This window comes from Stigmatopora argus, chromosome 7, assembly GCF_051989625.1.
Source record: "Stigmatopora argus isolate UIUO_Sarg chromosome 7, RoL_Sarg_1.0, whole genome shotgun sequence".
NCBI lineage: Eukaryota > Metazoa > Chordata > Actinopteri > Syngnathiformes > Syngnathidae > Stigmatopora > Stigmatopora argus.
In genome coordinates, this window is record NC_135393.1 from 17,633,815 (window position 1) to 17,648,069 (window position 14,255).

The window sequence follows — 14,255 nt, forward strand, 5'->3', positions numbered from 1 at the left end:
GTCCAAAAGTCCACGGGTAAAAAAGTGTCCAAAACTCCACTGGGGAGAAAAGTGTCCAAAACTCCACTGGGGAGAAAAGTGTCCAAAAATCCACTGGGGAGAAAAGTGTCCAAAACTCCGCTGGGGAGAAGTGTCCATAAATCCATGGGTAAAAAAAGTGTCCAAAACTCCACTGTGAAGAAGTATCCATAAATCCGCCGTCCGTCCGTCTGTGCCGTCCATCCATGCCGTCCGTCCATGCCGTCCGTCCGTCCATGCCGTCCGTCCGTCCATGCCGTCCGTCTGTCCATGCTGTCCGTCCATCCATGCCGTCCAGGTTGAACTTCACTTTAGTGTCCCGGAGGTACTGAGCCAGGCCGGCGTGGTGCAGTCAGACCAGGTGGCCCCAGGCCTTTTAGAACTCAAGCCGCTGTCCAGGAAGATGTCCGTCAACTTAAAAAAGCCACACAGGGACAGAGTTTAGTCTGCTTTCTAAACAAACATTTATAGCCTTAATTCCATCGTGTACATACACTACAACAAGTGCATGCCATACAATGTGTGTCAATCAATCACATTTGCATTTAACATCATTAACCAAAACTTTGAGCCCATTCGCACCGACAAATAAGTGTATTTTTACAAACAAAATCATAGGAGTATGAACATTAGCTTAACTAACGCTCATTTAGCATCCACAATACAGTACAGTTAGAAGCACTACGTGGACTCCCTGCTAGCGTAGCGATTAGCCATTCGCGACTAGCGCTAGCCTCGTGCTAATCGCTCATTAGCATGATATTTCCAGACAAAAAAAGACAGTTGGAATCCCGTAACAATAACCACCGCGTTAAGAACACCGCTCGGTTCTTATGAATACTTGCCCAATACATAATTTAGCAAAATAACATTAAAATTTAAGCTTGAGGTTTAACCTTAACCCATGCTTGCTTAGCGGAGCTCAACATGGCGATCTTCAGCTCAAACTAAAGGCACACTTGTTCACTATAACAAGTAAGTAACTCGTAAGACATCAAAATAAACGCACACTTGTTCATTATAACAAGCAACTAACTCGTAAGACATTAAAATAAATGTTAAAACCATTGTTATACCTGACTGGCGTGCAATATGTGTGTCTGCGATACAGTGTGCCTAGCCCCACCACCTGAAGTCATTTGAAGTTAATCAGCGTGTTTTCGTCTCAGTGCCCTGTGATTGGCTGGCAAGCCATAGTTGGCCGTGATAGGCTCCAGCATCCCTGCAACCCCTGCGAAGTAAAGCGGTGCGGAAAATTATTGAATCAATGAATGATTTATTTTGAAAAACGGAATTATATCGGCACCATAAGATGGACCAGAGCTATTTTGTATAGCTACCAAAGAGATGTGTATTCTCAAATCAATAAAACTGAATACAGTATAAACCATTACACACATATATATATATATATATATATATATATATATATATATATATATATATATATATATATATATATGTGTGTAATGGTTTAATTTGAAACTGCTGTATTCAGTTTTATTGAACCCATATATATATATATATATATATATATATATATATATATATATATATATATATACATATATATATATCTAAATATATAAAAAATAATTTCTGCGTCATCATACATTTTTCCCTGACCATTTATTTAACCGTATGTCCGCAATATGTATGGATTGGAGATCTGTCATGTAAAGTTAAATAGAAAAAGGTCCTTGGCGGAGGCGATTGTTGTTGTTTTTTTTGTAAGAGGTTACTCTAAAAGTATTCATCCTGAAATGTTCCATGATATTTTTCTTCCCGGCTGGGTTTAAGTCGGGGATAATCGTTTAGCGTTTACATAGTGCTTTTTCATTTGCCATTTTTTGGGACGGATCGTAACGATCACCTCCTCGCCGTCACCAATTAGCTGGGGGGTGGGCAAAGGGTTTGTAGAAGCAACGGGGGTTGGGCAAGAGAAGCACCTGACGGCAATCCACTGATTGCACTTGTAGGACACTAGTATTGTGGAAAGCTTTGCTCTTTATGAAAACCTACATTTTGTGGAATAGTTTGAAATGAAAGCTTAGTTTTATGGGATGCTATACCTTTACATCAAATCAAAAGCCTTTAGTGTCATCATCATACCTGTCAACCTCTGCTGATAACTGCCCTTATAAATGATTATGATTCCCCTTACAAACCCCCCAAAAACCTTACAAACACCGTACGGTGTTTGTAAGGTTTTTGGGGGGTTTGTAAGGGGAATCATAATCATTTATAAGGGCAGTTATCGGCAGAGGTTGACAGGTATGCATCATACAGCACTGCATATAATGAAATGGGTGAAATATCATTCAACAAAGGTGCTCTTAAATGAGTCAAAATGGTCAAAAGTCTGCATTTTGATGGCCAACGTTTACAATAGGTCCAGAAAAAGACTTGGACTGGCTTGGAGAGTCTGCAACAGGGGTCCTCGAAGGGCCGCTGTGGGTTGGGCCAGCATTTTGTTCCGAAACATCCACACAGACTCAGTCGGACTCAGTTGAAGCAACGGGGGTTGGGCTGCAAGAAGCACCTGACGCCGATCCACTGATTGCACTTGTAGGACACTAGTATTGTGGAAAGCTTGCTCTTTATGAAAACCTACATTTTGTGGAATAGTTTGAAATGAAAGCTTAGTTTTATGGGATGCTATGCCTTTACATCAAATCAAAAGCCTTTAGTGTCATCATACACCGCTGCATTTAATGAAATGGGTAAAATATCATTCAACAAAGGTGCTCTTAAATGAGTCAAAATGGTCAAAAGTCTGCATTTTGATGGCCAACGTTTACAATAGGTCCAGAAAAAGACTTGGACTGGCTTGGAGAGTCTGCAACAGGGGTCCTCGAGGGCCGCTGTGGGTTGGGCCAGCATTTTTTTTTCGAAACATCCAGCACAGACTCGGTCGGACTCAGTTGAAGCAACGGGGGTTGGGCTGCAAGAAGCACCTGACGGCAATCCACTGATTGCACTTGTAGGACACTAGTATTGTGGAAAGCTTGCTCTTTAGGAAAACCTACATTTTGTGGAATAGTTTGAAATGAAAGCTTAGTTTTATGGGATGCTATGCCTTTACATCAAATCAAAAGCCTTTAGTGTCATCATACAGCGCTGCATATAATGAAATGGGTGAAATATCATTCAACAAAAGTGCTCTTAAATGAGTCAAAATGGTCAAAAGTCTGCATTTTGAACGTTTACAATAGGTCCAGAAAAAGACTTGGACTGGCTTGGAGAGTCTGCAACAGGGGTCCTCGAGGGCTGCTGTGGGTTGGGCCAGCATTTTGTTCCGAAACATCCAGCACAGACTCGGTCGGACTCAGTTGAAGCAACGGGGGTTGGGCTGCAAGAAGCACCTGACGCCGATCCACTGATTGCATGCGTAGGACACTAGTATTGTGGAAAGCTTTGCTCTTTATGAAAACCTACATTTTGTGGAATAGTTTGAAATGAAAGCTTAGTTTTATGGGATGCTATGCCTTTAAATCAAATGAAAAGCCTTTAGTGTCATCATACACCGCTGCATATAATGAAATGGGTGAAATATCATTCAACAAAGGTGCTCTTAAATGAGTCCAAATGGTCAAAAGTCTGCATTTTGATGGCCAACGTTTACAATAGGTCCAGAAAAAGACTTGGACTGGCTTGGAGAGTCTGCAACAGGGGTCCTCGAGGGCCGCTGTGGGTTGGGCCAGCATTTTGTTCCGAAACATCCAGCACAGACTCGGTCGGACTCAGTTGAAGCAACGGGGGTTGGGCTGCAAGAAGCACCTGACGGCAATCCACTGATTGCATGCGTAGGACACTAGTATTGTGGAAAGCTTTGCTCTTTATGAAAACCTACATTTTGTGGAATGGTTTGAAATGAAAGCTTAGTTTTATGGGATGCTATGCCTTTACATCAAATCAAAAGCCTTTAGTGTCATCATACACCGCTGCATTTAATGAAATGGGTAAAATATCATTCAACAAAGGTGCTCTTAAATGAGTCAAAACGGTCAAAAGTCTGCATTTTGATGGCCAACGTTTACAATAGGTCCAGAAAAAGACTTGGACTGGCTTGGAGAGTCTGCAACAGGGGTCCTCGAGGGCCGCTGTGGGTTGGGCCAGCATTTTTTTTTTCGAAACATCCAGCACAGACTCGGTCGGACTCAGTTGAAGCAACGGGGGTTGGGCTGCAAGAAGCACCTGACGGCAATCCACTGATTGCACTTGTAGGACACTAGTATTGTGGAAAGCTTGCTCTTTAGGAAAACCTACATTTTGTGGAATAGTTTGAAATGAAAGCCTAGTCTTATGGGATGCTACGCCTTTATATCAAATCAAATCAAATGTACGTATGTATCAAAAATACGACCAAGTAAGGCTTTTTTCTTTAAAAAAACAACAACAAATTATAGTAAGGCTTTTTTCTTAAAAAAACGACAGTATAGTAAGGCTTTTTTAAAATTAAAAAACGACATAGTATAGTCAGGCTTTTTTTCTAAAAAACGACCATGTATAGTAAGGCTTTTTTCCTTAAAAAAACAACAACATAGTATAGTAAGGCTTTTTTTCAACAACAACAAAAAAACGAACGTGTATATATAGTAAGGCTTTTTTATTTAAAAAAATGACCATGTTTAGTAAGGCATTTTTACATGAAAAAATACCATGTACAGTCAGGGAATTTTTTACAGACAAAAACGACCATGTCAGTCACCTGCCTGCCATCTGGCAGGCGAGGGTTCCCTCCCGGTGGCGCACATGGTGTCGCCAGTCAACGACTGTATGGTGTCCGCCAGTCAGCCTAAGGCTGACTGGTGGACACCACCAGGAACCTCCAACCCATCTGTCTTTGTTTTGCTAAAAAAATGACTGTCTTTATTTTAATGAAAAAAGTTTCATCCATATACTGAACTACATAGTGTAGTGATCAGTCAAATGACAGCAGGATTTGAACCCCAGCTGCCCACATGGCAGTCAGGTGAACAAACCTCTACGCCACGAATTTGCCACACTTTACTTTGTCATTATTGAAAGGTCTTGACTACAAATATATAGAAACAACTATGGGAAAATGTTTCCCAACCGGGATTCGAACCCCACCTGCCCCACAAGGCAGTTACGAAAAAAAGCCTTACTATACTATGTCGTTTTTTTATGAAAAAAAGCCTTACTATACTATGTCGTTTTTTTACCAAAAAAAAGCCTTACTATACTATGTCGTTTTTTTTACGAAAAAAAAGCCTTACTATACTATGTCGTTTTTTACGAGAAAAAAAAGCCTGACTATACTATGTCGTTTTTTTAAGAAAAAAACCCTTACGATACTATGTCGTTTTTAAAGAAAAAAAAGCCTTGCTATACTATGTTGTTTTTTACGTAAAAAAGCCTTACCTTATGTTGTTTTTTTTTTAAAAAAAGCCCTATGTTGTTTTTTAAGAAATATAGTATAGTAAGGCGTTTATTTAAAAAAAACATAGTATAGTAAGGCTTTTTTTCGTAAAAAAACGACATAGTATAGTAAGGCTTTTTTTGTAAAAAAAAAAAACGACATAGTATAGTAAGAGTTTTTTCTTTAAAAAATGACATAGTATAGTAAGGCTTTTTTTTCTTAAAAAACGACATAGTATAGTAAGGCTTTTTTCTTAAAATAACGACATAGTATAGTGAGGCTTTTTTTTTCTTAAAAAACGACATAGTATAGTAAGGCTTTTTTCTTAAAAAAACGACCATGTATAGTGGGCATCCCGGTGGATGAGTGGTTAGAGCGTTGGTCTCAGGTTCAAATCCAGGTCACGTCCACCTGCATGGATTTTCTCTGGGTTCTCCGGTTTCCACCCACATTCCAAAGACATGCATGCTAGGCTGATTGGACACTCTAAATTGTCCCTAGCTATGATTGATCAGCTGTCCATCTCCTCGTGTCCCGCGATTGGCTGCCAACCAATTCAGGATGTCCCCCGCCTCTGACCTGAAGTCAGCTAGGATAGGCTCCAGCACCGGCCGCGACCCTAATGAAGACAAAGCGGTTCAGAAAATTAGATCGTACATTTTTTGTCTGTTAAAACATGTCGGCAATGAGTTATTAATTAATTCCGAGACAAAATAATAAATCAATAAAAATGGCGTTGTTGTCATTTTTAGTAGAAGAATGAAGTAGTCGGCGTTCGTCCGGCCGTCCATCTGGATGGGAGGCAAATTAGCGCTTTGTATCGCGTGCTGCTTTTTTGCCTCGAAGCTAGCGGGCGACAAGTGCAAACAAAGTACACATTTGAATGTCAATACTCGGACGTGACGTGACGCGAACGCTTTGCCGCCAGCCTCATGCTGTAAACCAATAACAAACAATATTTATTTGCAAAAAATAGCCATTAAGGGGTTCCACTGAACTAAAAAAAAAGCACATTTTGTGTATACGAGGAGCATAACGAACCAATCAAATTGACCTAGACAACATAACGTCCTTGAACCGTTTTTTGTTGACCTCTCCCGGTCGCTATTTGACATTTTAACATGGTGTGCGATGTCCAAATATCCAGCGCGAGCCAAATGGTGATGCATGAGCGAACTATGGCAAATATGAAATGAGTCAGCGTCGATTGTTCGCTGCCAACGAGCGTACGAAGCCGTCTTAGGGCGAGGCCTCCCCGTGACAAAAAAAAAGCCCCTGTCAAACGGCCGTCAAATTTAAACGCCAGCACGCAATCAAACGCCTATTAAGCAAGACGGCGAACAACCATTCCAAATGTTTACATGCGGCTTAAAGAAATACAAAGCTTTTGTTTGCCCCGTCCTCTTAATTGTGTGCTCAAATGTTATCATGGTCAATTTTCTACTCGCTTCTGTTTGATTACGCTAAGCACTGGATATATACATATGTATTTATATACCCACAAGTGTATAAATACATGTACATGTATTTGCGAGCCAAACTAAACAGGTGAAAGTTTGGTTTTGCTAACATTATAGATGCTGCTCAAAATATCGGATCTTATGTGACTAGTTGGGCTTATGGCATACTTTCCTGAAACCGCCCAATCACGTCTGATCTGGGAATCTAGGCAGGCTCGGGCCTGGTGAGTACTTGGATGGGAGACCGATCGCATAGGAATACCAGGTGACCTAAGCTCTTATGTCAAGAAGGAGAATTAGCACAAAAGAACTGGATTAAAAGCCCTGACTCTTCCGTTTTTTATTGATCTAAAACAATGCTTCTTTTAGCTTTTTTAATATCTTTTTAGATTTTCCAAAATGATTTTTGAATTAAAAACAGAAAAATGGATTAAAAAATGACAATTATTGATTTAAAAGGGGGAAAATCAGGAAATTTAATATACATCTATACTCTTCATTTGAATTTGATCTTAAAACAGAAAGTCTGCACTCATGATTTACTTTCCCGGGCCACACAAAATGATGCGGCGGGCCAGATTTGGCCCCCGGGCCGCCACTTTGACACATGTGAGTTAGTGTGTCACCAAGAAATCAAGTTCTACTTATACAGTTTTTTGTATAAGTAGAGGGGGGGGCAAACTCCACACAGGACCAACCGGGATTGGAACCCAGGACGCCAGAGCTGTGAGGCTGACGCACTAACCACCTAGGCCACGGGGTATCTTAGAGATCCTACTGCTTCTCACATGCTAAGCGAGCACTATAGCACTTGAGCTAATTCTCCTTCTTGACACAAGAGCTTACATCACCTGGTATTTCCAGGCGGTCGGTCTCCCATCCAAGTACTAACCAGGCCCGAGCCTGCTTAGCTTCCAAGATCAGACCTGATCGGGTATTTTCAGGGAAGTATGCCATAAGCCCAACTAGGATATGAGATCCGATGTTTTGAGTAGCACCTATAATGTTAGCAAAACCAAACTTTCACCTGTTTAGTGCACACAAAACCACCAAATAAAATAGGACAGCTTCACCAACCTGCTTCACTGTCTCTGCTGAAAACAAGCATCATTCATTTATTTCGGAAAATTATTATTTCCTTTACAGCTGCCCAGAGGCTCGAGTATTTAGCACGTCAGGCTCACAGCTCTGGTGTCCTGGGTTCAAATCCAGGTCAGTCCACCTGTGTGGAGTCTACATGTTCTCCCTGGGCCTGCGTGGATTTTCTCCGGGTACTCCGTTTTCCTTCCACATTCCAAAAACATGCATGGTAGGCTGATTGGACACTCCAAATTGCCCCTAATTACGAGTGATTGGTTATTCGTCGAATTGTGCCCTGGCCCAAAGTCAGCTAGGATAGGCTCCAGCACCCCCTACAACCCTAAGTGAGGATAAAACGGTTCAGAAAATGAAAGAATGAATGAATTATTGCCTTTAATGAAGGTAACAAATCACAATCAATTCAATTTCTGAGGCGCTTATCCTGACAAGGTTTGCAGGGGGTGCTGGATCCTATCGGAGCAAAGACACAGAATCGGTGACCAGCCAATCAGGGCAGTGCACAATGAGACAAACAACTCATCATATCTAGGGCAATTTAGAGTCCTCAATTAGCTTAGCATGCATGTTTTTGGGACGAGGGAGGCCCCGGAGAAAACCCACGCAAGCCCAAGGAGAACATGCAAACGTTACAGAGTGAGGACCCATCTGGGATCGAACCCACGACTCCAGAACTGTGAGCCCAACGCGCTAACCACTAACCTCCGATTGGTCGTTGAGAGGTGGGAGTGTTTCATGCCGTCTTGTGGGCTGTTTGCTCAAAGGATTAAAGTGCTGAAAGCCATTCTTGCCGAGTCCACATAGCTGCGTTCAGCCGACGTGTTCACACGCACTTAAAAAAAAGAAGGAAAAAGAATGTAACCAGTGTTAACCTTCTTCTTAAAGCGGTATCGTACAATTGCTTCAAATGCATGAATCTCTAATTTGGAAAATTTGCAAGAAAGTGCTAAACGGCGTACGTCAATCACGGCACATGTTAGAGTTTTGCATACTGAAATCTCGGGTAACAAAGTCAAAGCATTTCCTTCCCTGAAAAGCAGCTTTAAGCAAACGAGGGCAACTGCGGCATTTCGTGTTTCTATCAAAACATCGCTTTGACAACTTTCGGATTCGTCCGCACAAAAGGACGAGAACCAAAAAGTACAAATAAGAATCTTAGTTCATTATTTTTTATCTGAAAACTTGCCACGTTCCAACTTACATTTTAACGTCAAACTTCTCATTTTAGTGTCAAACTTGGTCAGCTAATAAAATGAAATGAAATGTGAATTACATTCATTTGAAAATTGACATTTTTTTACATAAAACAGCCCAATTTAACATGAAATCTCAATTTTAAGATGATAGGATCACTTTTGATGTGAAACTTCTGACATATACATATAAATAACATCAATTTTAAAACGTTAAAATGCACAAATTGACTTTTTCTGGCCTGGCAACAACACGCCTTTGTTAGCGACACCAAAAATTAAATTTAATACGCAACCATTTTCCGCAACATCCTAATTCAATGCCCATCTAGGCCACCAGAGGCAGTATAAACACACACTTTTACTCCTAACTAGTCTAGTCGAAAAATGCTACTTCCAACTAGCACGGTCGATTTTCCTAAGACGCAACTTTGAAAGCAAACTTGACCTCCTCCAGAAATTCTGTCAAGGAAAGAAACGATTCCTTTTCACCCGTCACTGTCTGTCATTGCCACATAACGCCCGCGCACATCATTTGTTGACGCAGAAACGTCCATCAGCACGCGACGGAGACAAAAGCAAAGAGGCATGCGAAGAGAATGCCACGCCCCTCAGGTGCGAGTGCCTTAGCTAATCCCTCCCCGTCGCCACCGGCGAGGTGAGTCACTCTCAAACACTCCGCAGACGCCAGCCGAGCCCGCCAGTCACGTCCGGAAAGCCACGGGCCGACCCCGGGTTCCCCATCGCGGACGGTGAGTGGCCGGGGATTCCGCCAGTTCATCTCCGCCAACAAAATGCCGGCGGTGAAAGCGGAGAAGGACCCTCCGACGGACGCCTCGTCGTCGTCGTCGGCCCCCGACCCCCCGGAGGAGCCGCCCCGGGGGCGACGCAGGAAGCGACCCCTTCAGCGCGGTAAGCCGCCCTACAGCTACATCGCCCTGATCTCCATGGCCATCGCCAACTCTCCGGAGCGCAAGCTAACGCTGGGCGGCATCTACAAGTTCATCACGGAGCGCTTCCCGTTCTACCGCGACAACTCCAAGAAGTGGCAGAACTCCATCCGCCACAACCTGACCCTCAACGACTGCTTCATCAAGATCCCCCGCGAACCGGGGCGCCCGGGGAAGGGTAACTACTGGGCCTTGGACCCCAACGCCGAGGACATGTTCGAGAGCGGTAGCTTCCTTCGGCGCCGGAAGCGTTTCAAGCGCTGCGACCTGAGCACCTACGCCTGCTACGTGCACGACAACGCGCTTTTGGCGCCGGTCCACGTGGGCAGAGCCTACGCCAACGCGCCGTACCCCGACGTCAGCCCGTCCTACGGGCAGCAGCTGATGACCTCGTCCTACTACCCTTCGCCGTCGCCGCCCAGTTTCGGCCCGGCTCAGACTCGGAATTTCACCATCAACAATCTGATCGGAACGCCGGAGCAGTCTATCCGCGACTTTGTCCCCGAAGTGATCCCGGGGGGCCCCTGCGCCCTGCCGCCGCCCGCCTTCCAAAGCCAGGGTTGCGGCATCGTCACCCCGCCTCATCCCGCCGGCGCCGCTTCGCACCCGGGGTTCCCCTACCCCACGCCGAGCGGCCACCCGCACATCCACCACCACCACCATCACCACCACGCCCTCTCCCAGGGCCCTTACGGACAACTCCAAAGCCAAGCGTACGCCGCGAGCGGTCGCCTGGGCTCCTCGGGAGAGGCGAGCGACATCTACGACAGGGTGTCGCCGGTCCAGCTGGGTTCTTTCTCACAGTACAACGGCGCCAATTCGGGGGGTTACTTGCGACACCCGCCGTATAGCGGCAACATGGACAGGTTCGTGTCGGCTATATGAGCGTTGCTAAAAGTACTACAGGGAGGGGGACGGTTTCTATTTTATTTCTTTTTCTTGTCGCAAAATTAATCGTCTTAATTTTCCGTTCAGAATTCAGGTGGGTCCAAACATGCCACTATTCTTTTGATTTTGTATTTACCGCCAATGAAGTCAAACGTCTAAAGTTCGCCGGGAAAAGCAGCTTTGCGATATTTACTGATTTGTACCGCGATTAGATTCGATCGATTTAATTGAATGGGAACATGTTTAACGACGCCATCACTTCTACTTCACTAAAAGAAGCTTTAAAAAGGGGCCATTTTAATAAACAATTTTGCTGATGAAAACTTTCACGCGTCTCATTTTAATCTTGGACTTTGGAAATCAAAAAGGTATTAAAAATAAAAAATTCTACTCAATTATTTATATAATTATTTCTGAATATCGTAAGACGATAATATGCCTTAAATCATCCTATTACAATGGCGCTTTATCTATTCTTTACAGAAAAAATGGATAATTGGCTTTTTTTTATTTATTTTTTTTATTTTTTTTTATTTATTTTTTTACAAAGTCTGCCACGATTTAATTCTATCCAAGAGTTTACCATAGAATTCAACACTAAACATTAAAATATATTTCACTTAAAGTATCATACTTACCTAATTTCCTTACTTGTGCAAAGGTGTCAAAGTCAAGGCCCGGGGGCCAGTTGCGGCGAAGGAAATCATGTACATGGATCACTTCAAAATTGTACTTTGCCCCCTAAAAAATAAAAATATATAAATAGTTACCAACCTGCCTTAAAAACCTTTAATAGAACAAATACATATGTGGGCATCCCATTTTCACCTGTGCAGGCCACAATATTAACCATTGGTGTGACCTACACGACCCTAAAATGTTCAGAAACACAAGGTTTTAATAATAATTATAACATTTTTTCTTTTCATTAATCGTTTATTTGTTATTATTTTCCTGAATAAAGACAAACATAACTTGATCAAACCATTTTCAATCCACTTAAAATGACCAAAAACTGAAAAACACAAATTATTTAATAATAATTATTAAAAAAATCTTTTCATTAATCATTAATTTGTTATTATTTTCCTGAATAAAGACAAACATAACTTGACTAAACCATTTTCAATCCACTTAAAATGACCAAAAACTGAAAAACACAGATTACTACTAGTCAAACAAGTGGCAGTTAGCAAAAGTATAGTTTAACCTTAAAAAAACCACAACAAAAAACAACATATCCCTTATTTTTAAAATCCCTTATTGTTAAAATCCCTTTTGCAATAATTTGGACACCCCCGCAAAACCTGGACCCGTCTTGATGTCATACCCGCCTGATAGACAGGTCTGGTAGACCGTTTTTTGGGGTTTGTCGCTGCATTCCCGAAGACAAAACAAAGCCGTGATTGACCCGACAAGCAATTTTCAAGGTTGGTCCTCACGAACGTCATCTTCACGGCATGCGGGTGGAAATAATACTTTGATGGACGCGCTTTTAATGATGCTTAACCCTTAAGAGGTCCGATAGATAAGACTCTCACGGTTGTCAATTCAACACAAATATGACATTTTTCCGTTGTTCTTCTGTCGTTACTTTCAAATTGGTTTATTTAAAAAGGTATAATTCGCAAAGGGTCATTTAAGGTTGTTGATTTGACTTGTTTGTTTAAATCCTTTCACCTATAATTTAGAAGGCTTATTGGCTGTATATATTTGGCAATGTTTGCTTGTTAAAAGAGAAGTGTTGTTGTTTTGAGTTAACCTTTGTAGATTAAAAGCCTATAATTTGCAGATTAATAGCCTATAATTTGCAGGTTAATAGCCTATAATGTATGACTGAGCAGTATAAGGCTGTCATATGTATATATGATTTAAAAAAATGCATATTATGAGTACAAATGCCTCACATTTAACACAATCTATTCCATTTTCCTTAAAACAAGTAATTTTGGTGATCTTATTTTGGACAAAATGGCATATTTTAAATTACGGCAACCTACATATTGGTACATTCTTATTGGCCGCAAAATATTCTGAAAGGATCTCTTAAGGGTTAATAATCACCTTTTTGGGGGATTAAATTATCGGGTTTGATGGTCAAAGGCAGGGGTGTCAGACTCGGGTTGGTTAGATTTTTTTAAATTATAAATGGAATAAAAGAACTGAATTAAAATCCCTGAATATTGAGTTTTTTATAGATCTAAAACAATGTTTATTTTAGCTTTTTTTTTTTATATATTTTTAGATTTTACAAAATGATTTTTGAACGAAAAACATGGAAAAAAATGGATTAAAAACTTACAATTATTGATTTAAAAGGGGGAAAATCAGGAAATGTCATATACATCGGAAGATTTTAGATATAATATTTAGATTTTTTTTAATAAATGGATTAAAAGAACTGAATTAAAATCCCTGAATATTGAGTTTTTTATAGATCTAAAACAATGTTTATTTTAGCTTTTTTTAAATATTTTTAGATTTTACAAAATGATTTTTGAACTAAAAACACAGAAAAAAATGATTAAAAAATTACAATTAGTGATTTAAACGGGGGGAAATCAGGAAATTTAATATACATCTATACTCTTCATTTTAATTTGTTCCTAAAACAGAAGGTCGGCACTCATGATTTACTTTCCCGGGCCACACAAAATGATGCGGCGGGCCAGATTTGGCCCCCGGGCCGCCACTTTGACACAAAGGCTTTACAATAATTGAAGATCGTTGTATGTGTGGTTTTGCAAAACAAAACAAAATGGGGAAAATGTATTAAGCGTTTAAGAATAAAACCTGTCAATGGATCCAGACTTTTTGTTGTTTTCCTCGAGGAGTTTCATTTCAGCTGTTTTTGGAGTAGCGTCTGGAGCCGGCTGGCCTTTTTTGGACACTCGGTTCTGCTAATCTGCTCAAGCAAACACACACGGTGATTTGAAACGCGATAGTTGGGCCCGTTTGAGGAGGAAACGGCCGCCAGTCAATCACGACGTGACAGGACCTGAAAGGATGCACTTCATTAATGCAACTTGATTGTATCACGTTGTTGTTGTGAAAGAATTGAGATTGCATCACCGCAACAACAAAAACAAAACAAAAACTATATTTTAAGGTTAACATTTTTTTCCAGTGTCTTAATAGTGATATTAGAAATCTTTAAACAAAAAATGTACGTACCTGGTTCAGACGTCCATCACTTTTGCTGTAAGAAAGAACTTATTAAATCATAAAAACACAAGGAGAAAAAAAATATCACATATTTTAT

General features: G+C 41.2%; 1 protein-coding gene across 1 annotated transcript; it reads left to right on the forward strand.

The window, feature by feature from the left end:
- The first annotated feature begins 9,717 nt into the window (after nucleotides 1-9,717).
- On the forward strand, nucleotides 9,718-11,013 carry foxe1 (forkhead box E1). The gene has a single exon (XM_077604768.1). It carries the CDS (start codon nucleotides 9,950-9,952, stop codon nucleotides 10,988-10,990), a length of 1,041 nt encoding a protein of 346 aa, XP_077460894.1. The 5' UTR covers nucleotides 9,718-9,949; the 3' UTR covers nucleotides 10,991-11,013.
- Nucleotides 11,014-14,255: the final 3,242 nt, after the last annotated feature.

What these genes read in the sequence shown, in the direction of transcription:
- foxe1 (XM_077604768.1), top strand. Translation starts at nt 9,950, where the DNA reads ATGCCGGCGGTGAAAGCGGAGAAGGACCCTCCGACGGACGCCTCGTCG.